This window comes from Oncorhynchus clarkii, chromosome 7, assembly GCF_045791955.1.
Source record: "Oncorhynchus clarkii lewisi isolate Uvic-CL-2024 chromosome 7, UVic_Ocla_1.0, whole genome shotgun sequence".
NCBI lineage: Eukaryota > Metazoa > Chordata > Actinopteri > Salmoniformes > Salmonidae > Oncorhynchus > Oncorhynchus clarkii.
In genome coordinates, this window is record NC_092153.1 from 82,834,225 (window position 1) to 82,847,617 (window position 13,393).

A 13,393-nucleotide genomic window follows, 5' to 3' on the forward strand; every position below is an offset into this window, starting at 1 on the left:
TCTGAGTCGGTCCCTAGCGTTCAATAATTACTGGTTATTACCGAGTCTGAGTCGGTCCCTAGCGTTCAATAATTACTATTTATTGCCTAGTCTGAGTCGGTCCCTAGCGTTCAATAATTACTATTTATTACCTAGTCTGAGTCGGTCCCTAGCGTTCAATAATTACTGGTTATTACCGAGTCTGAGTCGGTCCCTAGCGTTCAATAATTACTATTTATTGCCTAGTCTGAGTCGGTCCCTAGCGTTCAATAATTACTGTTTATTACCAAGTCTGAGTCTGTCCCTAGCGTTCAATAATTACTGGTTATTACCGAGTCTGTCCCAGTACTACACTAGTTATTACTGAGTCTGTCCCAGTACTACACTGGTTATTAATGGTGTCTTTTATGTGTTAATAGATACTAGGACGTGGTGGATCAGTCAGGTCACTTGTTATTACTACATTAGAATGGCTATTAGTATGTTGAGCTATATATATAAACAGTTGTAAAGTACTTGAGTATAAATACTTTATAATACTACTTAAGTAGGTTTTTGGGGGTATCTGTACTTCACTTAACTACTTATATTAAAGAAAAGTATGTACTTTTTACTCCCGACATTTTCCTCTGACACCCAAAAGTACTCGTCACATTTTGAATACTTAGCAGGACAGAACATTTTAAAAATCCATGCACTTATCAAGAGAATATCCCTGGGCATCCCTCTACTGCCTGTGATCTGGTGGACTCACTAAACACACACTTTGTTTGTAAATGAGGTCTGTGTTGGAGTGTGACCTTGGCTATCCGTACGATAAAATGTGTTTGAGAATATCCGTACGATAATTTGCTTAATATAAGGAATTTGAAGTGATTTATACTTTTACATTTTTTACATAAGAACATTTCAAACTGAATACTTTTGAACTCTAGTATTTTACTGGGTGACTTTCACTTTTACTTGAGTCATTTTCTATTAAAGTATCTTTACATTTACATAAGTATGACAATTGGCTACATCAGATTTATTTAATTTTTTGAGATATACACTCACCAGCCAGTTTATTAGGTACACCCATCTAGCACCGGGGTCAGACCCCCCTTTTGCCTCCAGAACAGACTGAATTGGTCCATTACTCTGCCATCAGCATGACGCACAGGAAGTGGGATTCGTCGGTCCAGGCGATGTTTTTCCACTCCTCCATTATCCAGTGTTGGTGATGTCGTTGCCCACTGTAGCTGCTTCCTGTTCTTACCTGATAGGAGTGGAACCTGGTGTGGTCATCTGCTGCAATAGCCAATCAGTAACCGGGATATCGACGAGTTGTGAGTTCCATGATGTCGTTCGGCACACGACTGTTGTACTGTGCCGTTATTTGTTAGTTTGTGAGATACTGTCTCCGGTGGGCCTGGGACCAACGATCATACCACACTCAAGTCACTTAGTTCACTGATTTGGCCCATTCTAACGTTCAATCAAACAGTAACGGAATGCCTCGATGCCTGTCCGCCTGCTTTAGATAGGGAGTCCGGTGGCCGTGACTCGCTATCTGCAGGAACGGTATATATAACTGGCCGGTATATGTACTATAAGAGCCTTCAGAAATTATTCACACCCCTTCACTTTTCCACATGTTGTGTTACAGCCTGAATTCAAAATGTATAAATATAGATGTATTTCTTTTTTACAGTGAAATATCTCATTTACATGAGTATTTACACCCCTGAGTCAATGGAATCCCCTTTGGCAGCGATTACAAGCTGTGAGTCTTTCTGGGTAAATCTCTAAAGCCTTGTTCACACTGAAGGCTTTCAAATGTTCAAATCAGTTGTATTTTTCTAGTCCGTTTTGGAATACTGACTGTCCCAACCAAGTTACAACCAAATCAGATCTGTGTGTTCAGACAGCACTCATTTGCTGACAAGGCTACGCTAGTTGTCATAGTAACGACGGGTGCGGCGGTGGTGGTCGTGCTTCCTTATCACTCAGACGTTATGTAGCAAGCTGAGGTGACAACAATTCCTGTCATGGACGTTTCCCGGTTGCTTTAAAGGTTCAAAATCATAGTGTGACAACACTTTGAAAACCTCCAAAAAAGGACAAGATGATTCAACTTTCAAAATGGGAGTTAGTTTGGTAACAAGTACCCGAGCTAGTTAGTTACCTCATGTTCTTGTCAAACTGTCAACAGAGTAGCTAGCAAGCAACAAGATATGCCGAATAACAGCCTAAAAACCACTTGGGGGGGCTGTCTGAGACTGCCTGAAAAAGAACAGATTCAAATCAGATATGCAAATAAATAGGATTTGAGTCACTTCAAACTGCCAATGTGAACACGGCTTAAGGGCTTTCCACACCTGGATTGTAACATAATTTAACATTCTTTTTAATGTTCTTCAAGCTCTGTCAAGTTGGTTGTCGATCAAATGCTAGAAGCCATATTCAGGTTTTGCCATAGATTTTCAAGCCGATTCAAGTCAAAACTGTAACTTGGCCACTCTGGAACATTCAACGTCGCCTTGGCAACCCCGGTGTAGATTTGACCTTGTGTTTTATGTTGTTGTCCTGTTGAAAGGTGAATTCATCTCCCCGTGTCTGTTGAAAAGCAGACTGAACCAGGTTTTCCTCTAGGATTTAGCTCTGTTATGTTTATTTTTTATCCTAAACAACTCCCTAGTCCTTGCTGATGACAAGTAAACAAGTTATCATGCTTGATAATGTGATGTTGTGTTAGACTTGCCCCAAACATACTGCTTTGTACTCAGGACAAAAAGGTTTTTTTAAATTGCCACATTTGTTGCAGTATTACTTTAGTGCCTTGTTGCAAACAGGATGCATGTTTTGGAAAATGTTTATTCATACAGATGTCCTCCTTTTCACTCATTTAGGTTAGTATTGTGGAGTAACTACAGCGTTGGCCCATCCTCAGTTTTCTCCTGTCACAGACATTAAACTCTTACTGTTTTAAATTCACCATTGACCTCATGGTAAAATCCCTGAGCAGTTTCCTTCCTTTCCGGCAACTAAGTTAGGAAGGACGCCTGTATCTTTGTAGTGACTGGGTGTATTGATACACCATCCAAAGTGTCATTAATAACTGCTCAAACGGATATTCAAAATCTACCACTCGGTGCCTTTCTTGGAAAACCTGCCTGGTCTTTGTGGTTGAAATGGACTTGAGGGACCTTACAGATAACTAACTGTATGTGGTAGCCAGTTAATGTTAAACCCTATAAAATGCAGTCTGACTTGTTAAACACATTTTTACTTCTGAACCTATAAAAGGGTTAAATACTTATTTACTCATTATTATTTTAGCTTTACATTTAAAAATAAATAAATTTGTAAATATTTCTAAAAACATAATTCTACTTTGACATTATGGGATGTGTTGATCAGTGATGAAAACATTCAGGCTGCAACACAACATAATGTGGAAAAAGTCAAGGTGTGAAACCTTTCTGAAGGCATTTGGAAAAGTATTCAGACCCCTTTTTTCTTTTTCCACATGTTATAGTCACTAACAGAAGTTCCTCCGTGGCGATGGGAGAACCTTCCAGAAGGACAACCATCTCTGCAGCACTCCACCAATCAGGCCTTCGTGGTAGAGTGGCCAGACGGAAGCCTTTTACCGAGGAGTGGCTTCCATGACAGCTTGGAGTTTTCCAAAATGATTTTTATCTTACCTTTATTTCACCAGGTCAGTTGAGAAACAGTTCTCATTTACAACCGCGACTTGGCCAAGAATAAAGTAAAGCAGTGCAACACAAAACAACAACACAGAGTTACACATAAATAAACGTACAAGTCATTCTCTGGTCTGATGAAACCAAGGTTGAACTCTTTGGCCTGAATGCCAAGCGTCACGTCTGGGGGAAACCTGGCACCATCTCTACGGTGAAGCATGGTGGTGGCAGTGTCATGCTGTGGGGATGTTTTTCAGCGACTGGGAGACTAGTCAGGATCGAGGCAAAGATGAACGGAGAGATCCTTGATGAAAACCTGCTCCAGAGCACTCAGGACCTCAGACTGGGGCGAAGGTTCACCTTCCAACAGGACTACGACACAAAGCACACAGCCAAGACAACGCAGGAGTGGCTTCGGGACAAGTCTCTGAATGTCCTTGAGTGGCCCAGCCAGAGCCCGGACTTGAACCCAATAGAGCATCTCTGGATAGACCTGAAAATAGCTGTGCAGCAACACTCCCCATCCAACCTGACAGAGCTTGAGAGGATCTGCAGAGAATAATAGGAGAAACTCCCCAAATACAGGTGTGGCAAGCTTGTAGTGTCATACCCAAGAAAACTCCAGGCTGTAATCGCTGCCAAAGGTGCTTCAACAAAGAACTGAGTAAAAGGTCTGAATACTTGTGATATTTTTTATTTTTAATAAATTTGCAACATTTCTAAAAACCAGTTTTTTCTTTGTGTATGTATACACCTGCTCTTTCCATGACAGACTGACCAGGTCGAAAACTATGATCCCTTACTGATGTCACCTGTTCAATCCATCAGTGTAGATGAAGAGGAGGACACGGGTTAAAGAAGGATTTTTAAGCCTTGAAACAACTGAGACATGGATTGTGTATCATTTAAAGGGTGAATGGGCAAGACAACAGATTTAAGTGCCTTTGAACAGGGTTTTAGTAGTAGGTGCCAGGAGCACCGGTTTGAACAGGATATGGTAGTAGGTGCCAGGAGCACCGGTTTAAACAGGGTATGGTAGTAGGTGTCAGGCGCACTGGTTTAAACAGGATATGGTAGTAGGTGTCAGGCGCACCGGTTTAAACAGGATATGGTAGTAGGTGTCAGGAGCACCGGTTTGAACAGGATATGGTAGTAGGTGCCAGGTGCACCGGTTTAAACAGGGTATGGTAGTAGGTGCCAGGAGCACCGGTTTGAACAGGGTATGGTAGTAGGTGCCAGGCGCACCGGTTTAAACAGGATATGGTAGTAGGTGCCAGGAGCACCGGTTTGAACAGGGTATGGTAGTAGGTGCCAGGCGCACCGGTTTAAACAGGATATGGTAGTAGGTGCCAGGAGCACCGGTTTAAACAGGATATGGTAGTAGGTGCCAGGAGCACCGGTTTGAACAGGATATGGTAGTAGGTGCCAGGCGCACCGGTTTGAACAGGATATGGTAGTAGGTGCCAGGTGCACCGGTTTAAACAGGGTATGGTAGTAGGTGCCAGGAGCACCGGTTTAAACAGGATATGGTAGTAGGTGCCAGGAGCACCGGTTTGAACAGGGTATGGTAGAAGGTGCCAGGAGCACCGGTTTGAACAGGATATGGTAGTAGGTGCCAGGAGCACCGGTTTAAACAGGGTATGGTAGTAGGTGCCAGGCGCACCGGTTTGAACAGGGTATGGTAGTAGGTGCCAGGAGCACCGGTTTGAACAGGATATGGTAGTAGGTGCCAGGAGCACCGGTTTGAACAGGGTATGGTAGTAGGTGTCAGGCGCACTGGTTTAAACGGGGTATGGTAGTAGGTGCCAGGCGCACCGGTTTAAACAGGGTATGGTAGTAGGTGCCAGGAGCACCGGTTTAAACAGGGTATGGTAGTAGGTGCCAGGAGCACCGGTTTGAACAGGATATGGTAGTAGGTGCCAGGAGCACCGGTTTAAACAGGGTATGGTAGTAGGTGCCAGGAGCACCGGTTTGAACAGGGTATGGTAGTAGGTGCCAGGAGCACCGGTTTAAACAGGGTATGGTAGTAGGTGCCAGGCGCACCGGTTTAAACAGGATATGGTAGTAGGTGCCAGGAGCACCGGTTTAAACAGGATATGGTAGTAGGTGCCAGGAGCACCGGTTTAAACAGGATATGGTAGTAGGTGTCAGGCGCACCGGTTTGAACGTGTCAAGAACTGCAACGCTGCTGGCGTTTTCACACTCAACAGTTTCCCGTGTGATTCAAAGAATGGTCCACCACCCAAAAGGAAGTGGGAAGCACTGGAGTCAACATGGGCCAGCATCCCTGTGGAAACGCTTTCGACACCTTGTACAGTCCATGCCCTGAAGAATTCAGGCTGTTCTGAGGGCAAAAGTGGAGAGGGGCGGATTCAACTTAGGAAGGTGTTCTTAATGTTTGGTACTCAGTGTATATATATATAGGTGGTTAATGTAGATGAAATGAAGAGGACAACATCCATACAGGGAACATTTGATTTACATTCAATGTAAGAGTCAAATATGGCTTTTATCTGTACTTGACAAAGATGCTACAAAAAAAAAGTACAAGATGCGACATGACAGAATATGGAAAACGTACGGAGTGGTGGCATCATTCTGTGTTTCACAAACCGTGGTACCTACCCTGGGGGTTGTAAAGCAGTTCCTATTGTATGTTGTACTGGTATGCGTGTCTACATCAAGCCATATTTACACAGTCATCTGGATGGACATAAATGTGTGAAAAGTCCCTGAAACTGGAAGAGCAATAGTAAAGAGCTGTGTTACATATATATATATATATATACTGTATGTTACAGGAGAAGGTCAATCTGGGAAATGTATACGTTCCCAACAGGAAAGGAGCCAGCGTATGTTACAAGTGAAATCAGTTGACAGACAGGGTCGTAATCAGGGCAATTTATCTGGGAAACAAATAACACAAATGATTCAAGATAGCCTGAAAAGCATTTAAACATTTTCAGCAATCTTCAAAATATATCTTTACATTCCCCTTCAGAACAGAATGTCTCACCATATTAGTTGTCATGAGAGCGAGACTGTTATAAAGCGAGGGGTTCTCCCTTAAACACGACAGACATTCTTTACATTTCAGATGCTTATTAGATGGTAATATTATCAGTGGCATTTTAAAGATGATGTGTTTTCATCCTTTCTGATGATACCCAACGTAAAAACAGTTTCAGAAAATACTGGAAGACCCTATATTCTTAATTCAACTGTTGTTAGCCGTCATTAAGACTGTATCAGGGGCATACGTAAACACCAACTGGGGTTTAGAAAATAATAATCGTGAAGAAGGCCCATTATATATGTCCTGAACTCTGACCAGAAGAGAGGAGAAGTGACGGCGTGTTGGAACGCAGCAGAATGTGTTCCGTGTTCCGATTCTAGAACTCTGATGTTTCGGGTTCCGTCCTCCCTCTCAGATGCTCTCATCATCACTCATGTCCCAAATCTAAAGACAATAGAAACAAACATAACAAAAAAATCAGATAAACTGCTCACATGTAAGGGGGGAGAGGTAGAGAGAGAGAGAAAGAGACAGAGAGAGAGAGAGGTAGAGACAGAGGTAGAGAGAGAGAGAGAGAGAGGTAGAGAGAGAGAGGTAGAGACAGGGAGAGGTAGAGACAGAGAGAGAGGTAGAGGCAGAGACAGAGAGAGAGGTAGAGGCAGAGAGAGAGAGACAGAGAGAGAGAGGTAGAGACAGAGAGAGAGGTAGAGGCAGAGAGAGAGAGACAGAGAGAGAGAGGTAGAGGCAGAGAGAGAGAGACAGAGAGAGAGAGACAGAGAGAGAGGTAGAGGCAGAGAGAGAGAGACAGAGAGAGAGGTAGAGGCAGAGAGAGAGAGAGAGAGACAGAGAGAGAGGTAGAGGCAGAGAGGTAGAGGCAGAGAGAGAGCGAGGCAGAGAGAGACAGGTAGAGGCAGAGAGAGAGAGACAGAGAGAGAGAGAGACAGGTAGAGGCAGAGAGAGAGGTAGAGAGAGAGAGAGAGAGAGAGAGAGACAGAGCGAGGCAGAGAGAGAGAGAGACAGGTAGAGGCAGAGAGAGACAGAGAGAGAGAGAGACAGGTAGAGGCAGAGAGAGGTAGAGACAGAGAGAGAGGTAGAGACAGAGAGAGACAGAGAGGTAGAGAGAGAGTAGAGGCAGAGAGAGAGAGGTAGAGGCAGAGAGAGAGAGAGAGAGGCAGAGAGAGAGAGCGAAGAAGAAAAGGAATGGGTTTGCTTCATTTTAAAGAGACTGTACAGAAAGCCATCACCAAGCCCTGTATATAACCACAGATGATCCATTCTATTGGCCTGATACTGTAGTGGCCTCTCTCACAAGGAAAATACAATTCTTCAAAAATGGCAGTTGGGAGGAGGCAAGATCGTTTGGGACCAACCACTAGGTACGACAGCCACAAAGGTAAGGTTAGCGGTGTGGTAACTAGAGATGACCAGGCACAACTCCGATATATAGTGGGGGTTTTTCTCAAAGTTGCCAGGAAGTCAAGTGTCCTGCATATCTCAGTACACTGGTAACAACTTAATCATTATGACACTATTCCATCAAATAAACCTCACGTAGCAAATAAGACATTACATTTTTTTGTTGTTGCTATTAACCGAAGTTGACACTCATTGACCCTCTATACAACTGAGCTGCACTTCCTAAGAGAGCGGCAGGTCGTTATTGCGTTGGACTAGTTAACTGTAAGATTGGATCCTCTGAGCTGACAAGGTACAAATCTGTCGTTCTGCCCCTGAACAGGCAGTTAAACCCACTGTTCCCAGGCCGTCATTGAAAATAAGAATTTGTTGTTAACTGACTTGTCTAGGTAAAGGTAAAATAAAGGTGTAAAAAATGTATATATATATATATTTTTTTTTAAATCGGCATAATCGGTGTCAGGGAGGGAGGGGGGAAGAGAGCGAGTGCTAAAGTGGGACATAACAGCACATTCATATCAAACAAAGTATCTTCATTGTTCCTCTGGTGAGAGGGAGACCGCAAGAGAGAGAGAGAGAGGGAGACTATCGAGAGAGAGAGAGGGAGACAGCGAGAGAGCGAGAGAGGGAGACAGCGAGAGAGGGAGACAGCGAGAGAGAGCGAGAGAGGGAGACAGCGAGAGAGCGAGAGAGGGAGACAGCGAGAGAGCGAGAGAGGGAGACAGCGAGAGAGAGAGAGAGAGGGAGACAGCGAGAGAGGGAGACAGCGAGAGAGAGAGAGAGAGAGGGAGACAGCGAGAGAGAGAGAGAGAGAGGGAGACAGCGAGAGAGAGGGAGACAGCGAGAGAGAGAGAGAGAGAGAGGGAGAGAGAGAGAAGGAGACAGCGAGAGAGAGAGAGAGAGGGAGGGAGACAGCGAGCGAGAGAGAGGGAGACAGCGAGAGAGCGAGAGAGGGAGACAGCGAGAGAGCGAGAGAGGGAGACAGCGAGAGAGAGAGAGAGGGAGACAGCGAGAGAGAGAGAGAGAGGGAGACAGCGAGAGAGAGAGAGAGAGAGAGAGGGAGAGAGAGAGAAGGAGACAGCGAGAGAGAGAGAGGGAGACAGCAAGAGAGAGAGGGAGACAGCAAGAGAGAGAGGGAGACAGCAAGAGAGAGAGAGAGACAGCGAGAGAGAGAGGGAGACAGCGAGAGAGAGAGGGAGACAGCGAGAGAGAGAGAGACAGCGAGAGAGAGAGAGAGAGAGAGAGAGACAGCGAGCGAGAGAGAGAGAGAGAGAGAGAGACAGCGAGAGAGAGAGAGAGAGAGACAGCGAGAGAGAGAGACAGCGAGAGCGAGAGAGAGACAGCGAGAGCGAGAGAGAGAGACAGCGAGAGAGAGCGAGAGAGAGAGACAGCGAGAGAGAGAGAGACAGCGAGAGAGAGGAAGGGAGACAGCGAGCGAGAGAGAGAGAGGGAGACAGCGAGAGAGAGCGAGCGAGAGAGAGAGAGAGAGCGAGAGAGAGAGAGAGAGAGAGAGCGAGAGACAGCGAGAGAGAGAGAGAGGGAGACAGCGAGAGAGAGAGAGAGGGAGACAGCGAGAGAGAGAGAGAGGGAGACAGCGAGAGAGAGAGAGAGGGAGACAGCGAGAGAGAGAGAGACAGCGAGAGAGAGAGAGACAGCGAGAGAGAGAGAGAGAGAGAGGGAGAGAGAGAGAAGGAGACAGCGAGAGAGAGAGAGAGAGGGAGGGAGACAGCGAGCGAGAGAGAGGGAGACAGCGAGAGAGCGAGAGAGGGAGACAGCGAGAGAGCGAGAGAGGGAGACAGCGAGAGAGAGAGAGAGGGAGACAGCGAGAGAGAGAGAGAGAGAGGGAGACAGCGAGAGAGAGAGAGAGAGGGAGACAGCGAGAGAGAGAGAGAGAGAGAGAGAGAGAGGGAGAGAGAGAGAAGGAGACAGCGAGAGAGAGAGAGGGAGACAGCAAGAGAGAGAGGGAGACAGCAAGAGAGAGAGGGAGACAGCAAGAGAGAGAGAGACAGCGAGAGAGAGAGGGAGACAGCGAGAGAGAGAGGGAGACAGCGAGAGAGAGAGAGACAGCGAGAGAGAGAGAGAGAGAGAGAGAGACAGCGAGAGAGAGAGAGAGAGAGAGACAGCGAGAGAGAGAGAGAGAGAGACAGCGAGAGAGAGAGACAGCGAGAGAGAGAGAGAGACAGCGAGAGCGAGAGAGAGAGACAGCGAGAGAGAGCGAGAGAGAGAGACAGCGAGAGAGAGAGAGACAGCGAGAGAGAGGAAGGGAGACAGCGAGCGAGAGAGAGAGAGGGAGACAGCGAGAGAGAGCGAGCGAGAGAGAGAGAGAGCGAGAGAGAGAGAGCGAGAGAGAGAGAGAGAGAGAGAGCGAGAGACAGCGAGAGAGAGAGAGAGGGAGACAGCGAGAGAGAGAGAGAGGGAGACAGCGAGAGAGAGAGAGAGGGAGACAGCGAGAGAGAGAGAGAGGGAGACAGCGAGAGAGAGAGAGAGGGAGACAGCGAGAGAGAGAGAGAGGGAGACAGCGAGAGAGAGAGAGAGGGAGACAGCGAGAGAGGGAGACAGGGAGACAGCGAGAGAGGGAGACAGCGAGAGAGGGAGACAGAGAGAGGGGGAGACAGCGAGAGAGGGAGACAGGGAGACAGCGAGAGAGGGAGACAGCGAGAGAGGGAGACAGCGAGAGTGGGAGACAGCGAGAGAGGGAGACAGCGAGAGAGGGAGACAGCGAGAGGGGGAGACAGCGAGAGGGGGAGACAGCGAGAGGGGGAGACAGCGAGAGGGGGAGACAGCGAGAGGGGGAGACAGCGAGAGGGGGAGACAGCGAGAAGGGGAGACAGCGAGAAGGGGAGACAGCGAGAAGGGGAGACAGACAGAAAGAGAGCGAGCTGCAGTGGGACCTAACAGCACATTAATATCAAACAAAGTACCTTCATTGTTTCTCTGTTGCTACTTTATAAACATCAAAAGGACAGCGAGAGGAAATGCTTTGAAACAGACCAACTGGTGCTCAGAGCCTCTGTGTGTGTGTGTGTGTGTGTGTGTGTGTGTGTGTGTGTGTGTGTGTGTGTGTGTGTGTGTGTGTGTGTGTGTGTTTGTGTGTGTTTGGGTGTGTGTGTGTGTATTTCTGTAATCTGGATAGCTAGTTGGTACTAAAACCATCACTTTACTTTGGGGAGGGGGGATTTGGTTAGTTGGAGTACTTTGTTATTCCAAACAGCCCTGTAGTTTTATAGAATAAACCATCCAAACTCCTTATCTTTCTTAGAACAGCTACCCCTTGTCCTTCGGCCATTTTGTCATTGCCATTTTCCATTCTCCTTTCTGATCGTTGCTGGAACTCTAACCTAAGACAGAGATATCCTACATCACCATCTGCTTGAACTAAAGGTACAAGCAGAAGACCAGTCCTGCGGTCAGCGTTCAGTGTACTGATTCCCCTCTTATCTATTGGGAACAGGTTATGTATGACTAAACTCTAATCAAGGCTGTATAAGAGATATGACTGCAGTTGCCAATTCCAGCAGATTAGCCAGAGATGAAGCCTGCCCTGCCCGGGACTAGACAGAGATGAAGCCTGCCCTGCCCGGGACTAGCCAGAGATGAAGCCTGCCCTGCCCGGGACTAGCCAGAGATGAAGCCTGCCCTGCCCGGGACTAGCCAGAGATGAAGCCTGCCCTGCCCGGGACTAGCCAGAGATGAAGCCTGCCATACCCGGGACTAGCCAGAGATGAAGCCTGCCCTGCCCGGGACTAGCCAGAGATGAAGCCTGCCCTGCCCGGGACTAGCCAGAGATGAAGCCTGCCCTGCCCGGGACTAGCCAGAGATGAAGCCTGCCCTGCCCGGGACTAGCCAGAGATGAAGCCTGCCCTGCCCGGGACTAGACAGAGATGAAGCCTGCCCTGCCCGGGACTAGACATAGATGAAGCCTGCCCTGCCCGGGACTAGACAGAGATGAAGCCTGCCCTGCCCGGGACTAGCCAGAGATGGAGCCTGCCCTGCCCGGGACTAGCCAGAGATGGAGCCTGCCCTGCCCGGAACTAGACAGAGATGAAGCCTGCCATACCCGGGACTAGCCAGAGATGAAGCCTGCCCTGCCCGGGACTAGCCAGAGATGAAGCCTGCCCTGCCCGGGACTAGCCAGAGATGAAGCCTGCCCAGCCCGGGACTAGACAGAGATGAAGCCTGCCCTGCCCGGGACTAGACATAGATGAAGCCTGCCCTGCCCGGGACTAGACAGAGATGAAGCCTGCCCTGCCCGGGACTAGCCAGAGATGGAGCCTGCCCTGCCCGGGACTAGCCAGAGATGGAGCCTGCCCTGCCCGGGACTAGACAGAGATGAAGCCTGCCCTACCCAGGACTAGACAGAGATGAAGCCTGCCATACCCGGGACTAGCCAGAGATGAAGCCTGCCATACCCGGGACTAGACAGAGATGAAGCCTGCCCTGCCCGGGACTAGCCAGAGATGAAGCCTGCCCTGCCCAGGACTAGACAGAGATGAAGCCTGCCATACCCGGGACTAGCCAGAGATGAAGCCTGCCATACCCGGGACTAGCCAGAGATGAAGCCTGCCATACCCGGGACTAGCCAGAGATGAAGCCTTGCCTTTTGTAGATGAATTACCATAATGTTCTGTCCCACCAACAGTAGCTCTTAAACCACATCTGTTTTACATATATTATGATTAAAAACACATAAGACATAAAATAAAACAGGCCTCCTTTTATCCTTTAGGATTAAAACTGAAACCATTAGCAGCAGTTAAACTAAGGACCACACGGGGGTCACCCAGGGTAGCAGATCTGGGTTCAAATATTATCCGAAAACTTTTCTAAATGCTTTCAGCCTGTCTGGACTTTCCTCGTAGTTCAATTGCAACAGGCAAGGTCAATCAAGCCCAGATAATGTATTTTGAAATGATTTCAAATAGTATTTGAACCCAGGTCTGCTTAAATCTCCCATTCAGGAGGGGGATGCGCGTAGACTTAACCACCAACTGGGTACAGGCCATTAGGCAGGGCTGCTGACTCAAGAGTCAGATGTATACACAATCACTAAATATAGACAGTTATAAACACGAACACATCAATGCAGAAGCCTGATTATTCGGATCAGAGTCGTCGGAGCTCTAATGACGAGGATAGAACAGAAAACAAGATACTTGAAATAAATTAAAACCCCTAATTCACTACATCCACAGATAATCAGTCTCAGAAACCCCTAATCAAATGAACACAACACCTTCACAGCTCAAGTTAACTGCCAATCACTACAACATGCTGCTGTCACAGAATATACTGA

The 13,393-nt window shown here is 47.4% G+C and overlaps 1 protein-coding gene across 2 annotated transcripts in view; it reads right to left on the reverse strand.

The window, feature by feature from the left end:
• Positions 1 to 4,357: 4,357 nt before the first annotated feature.
• LOC139413916 (ATG7 autophagy related 7 homolog (S. cerevisiae)) overlaps positions 4,358 to 13,393 on the reverse strand; it is a 127,331-nt gene continuing 118,295 nt past the window's right edge. Inside the window, exons 19-20 of one of the 2 annotated variants that reach the window (XR_011634847.1) lie at positions 6,468 to 7,128; positions 6,126 to 6,428 (exon numbers count right to left, since the gene is read on the reverse strand). Coding sequence is in view for 1 of the 2 variants with exons in the window: in XM_071161774.1 (XP_071017875.1) it covers positions 7,096 to 7,128 (33 nt within the window). In the remaining variant the exon portion in view is untranslated. Of the gene's footprint in view, positions 7,129 to 13,393 lie in introns of both variants that reach the window. The other variant, XM_071161774.1, reaches the window with a different exon arrangement.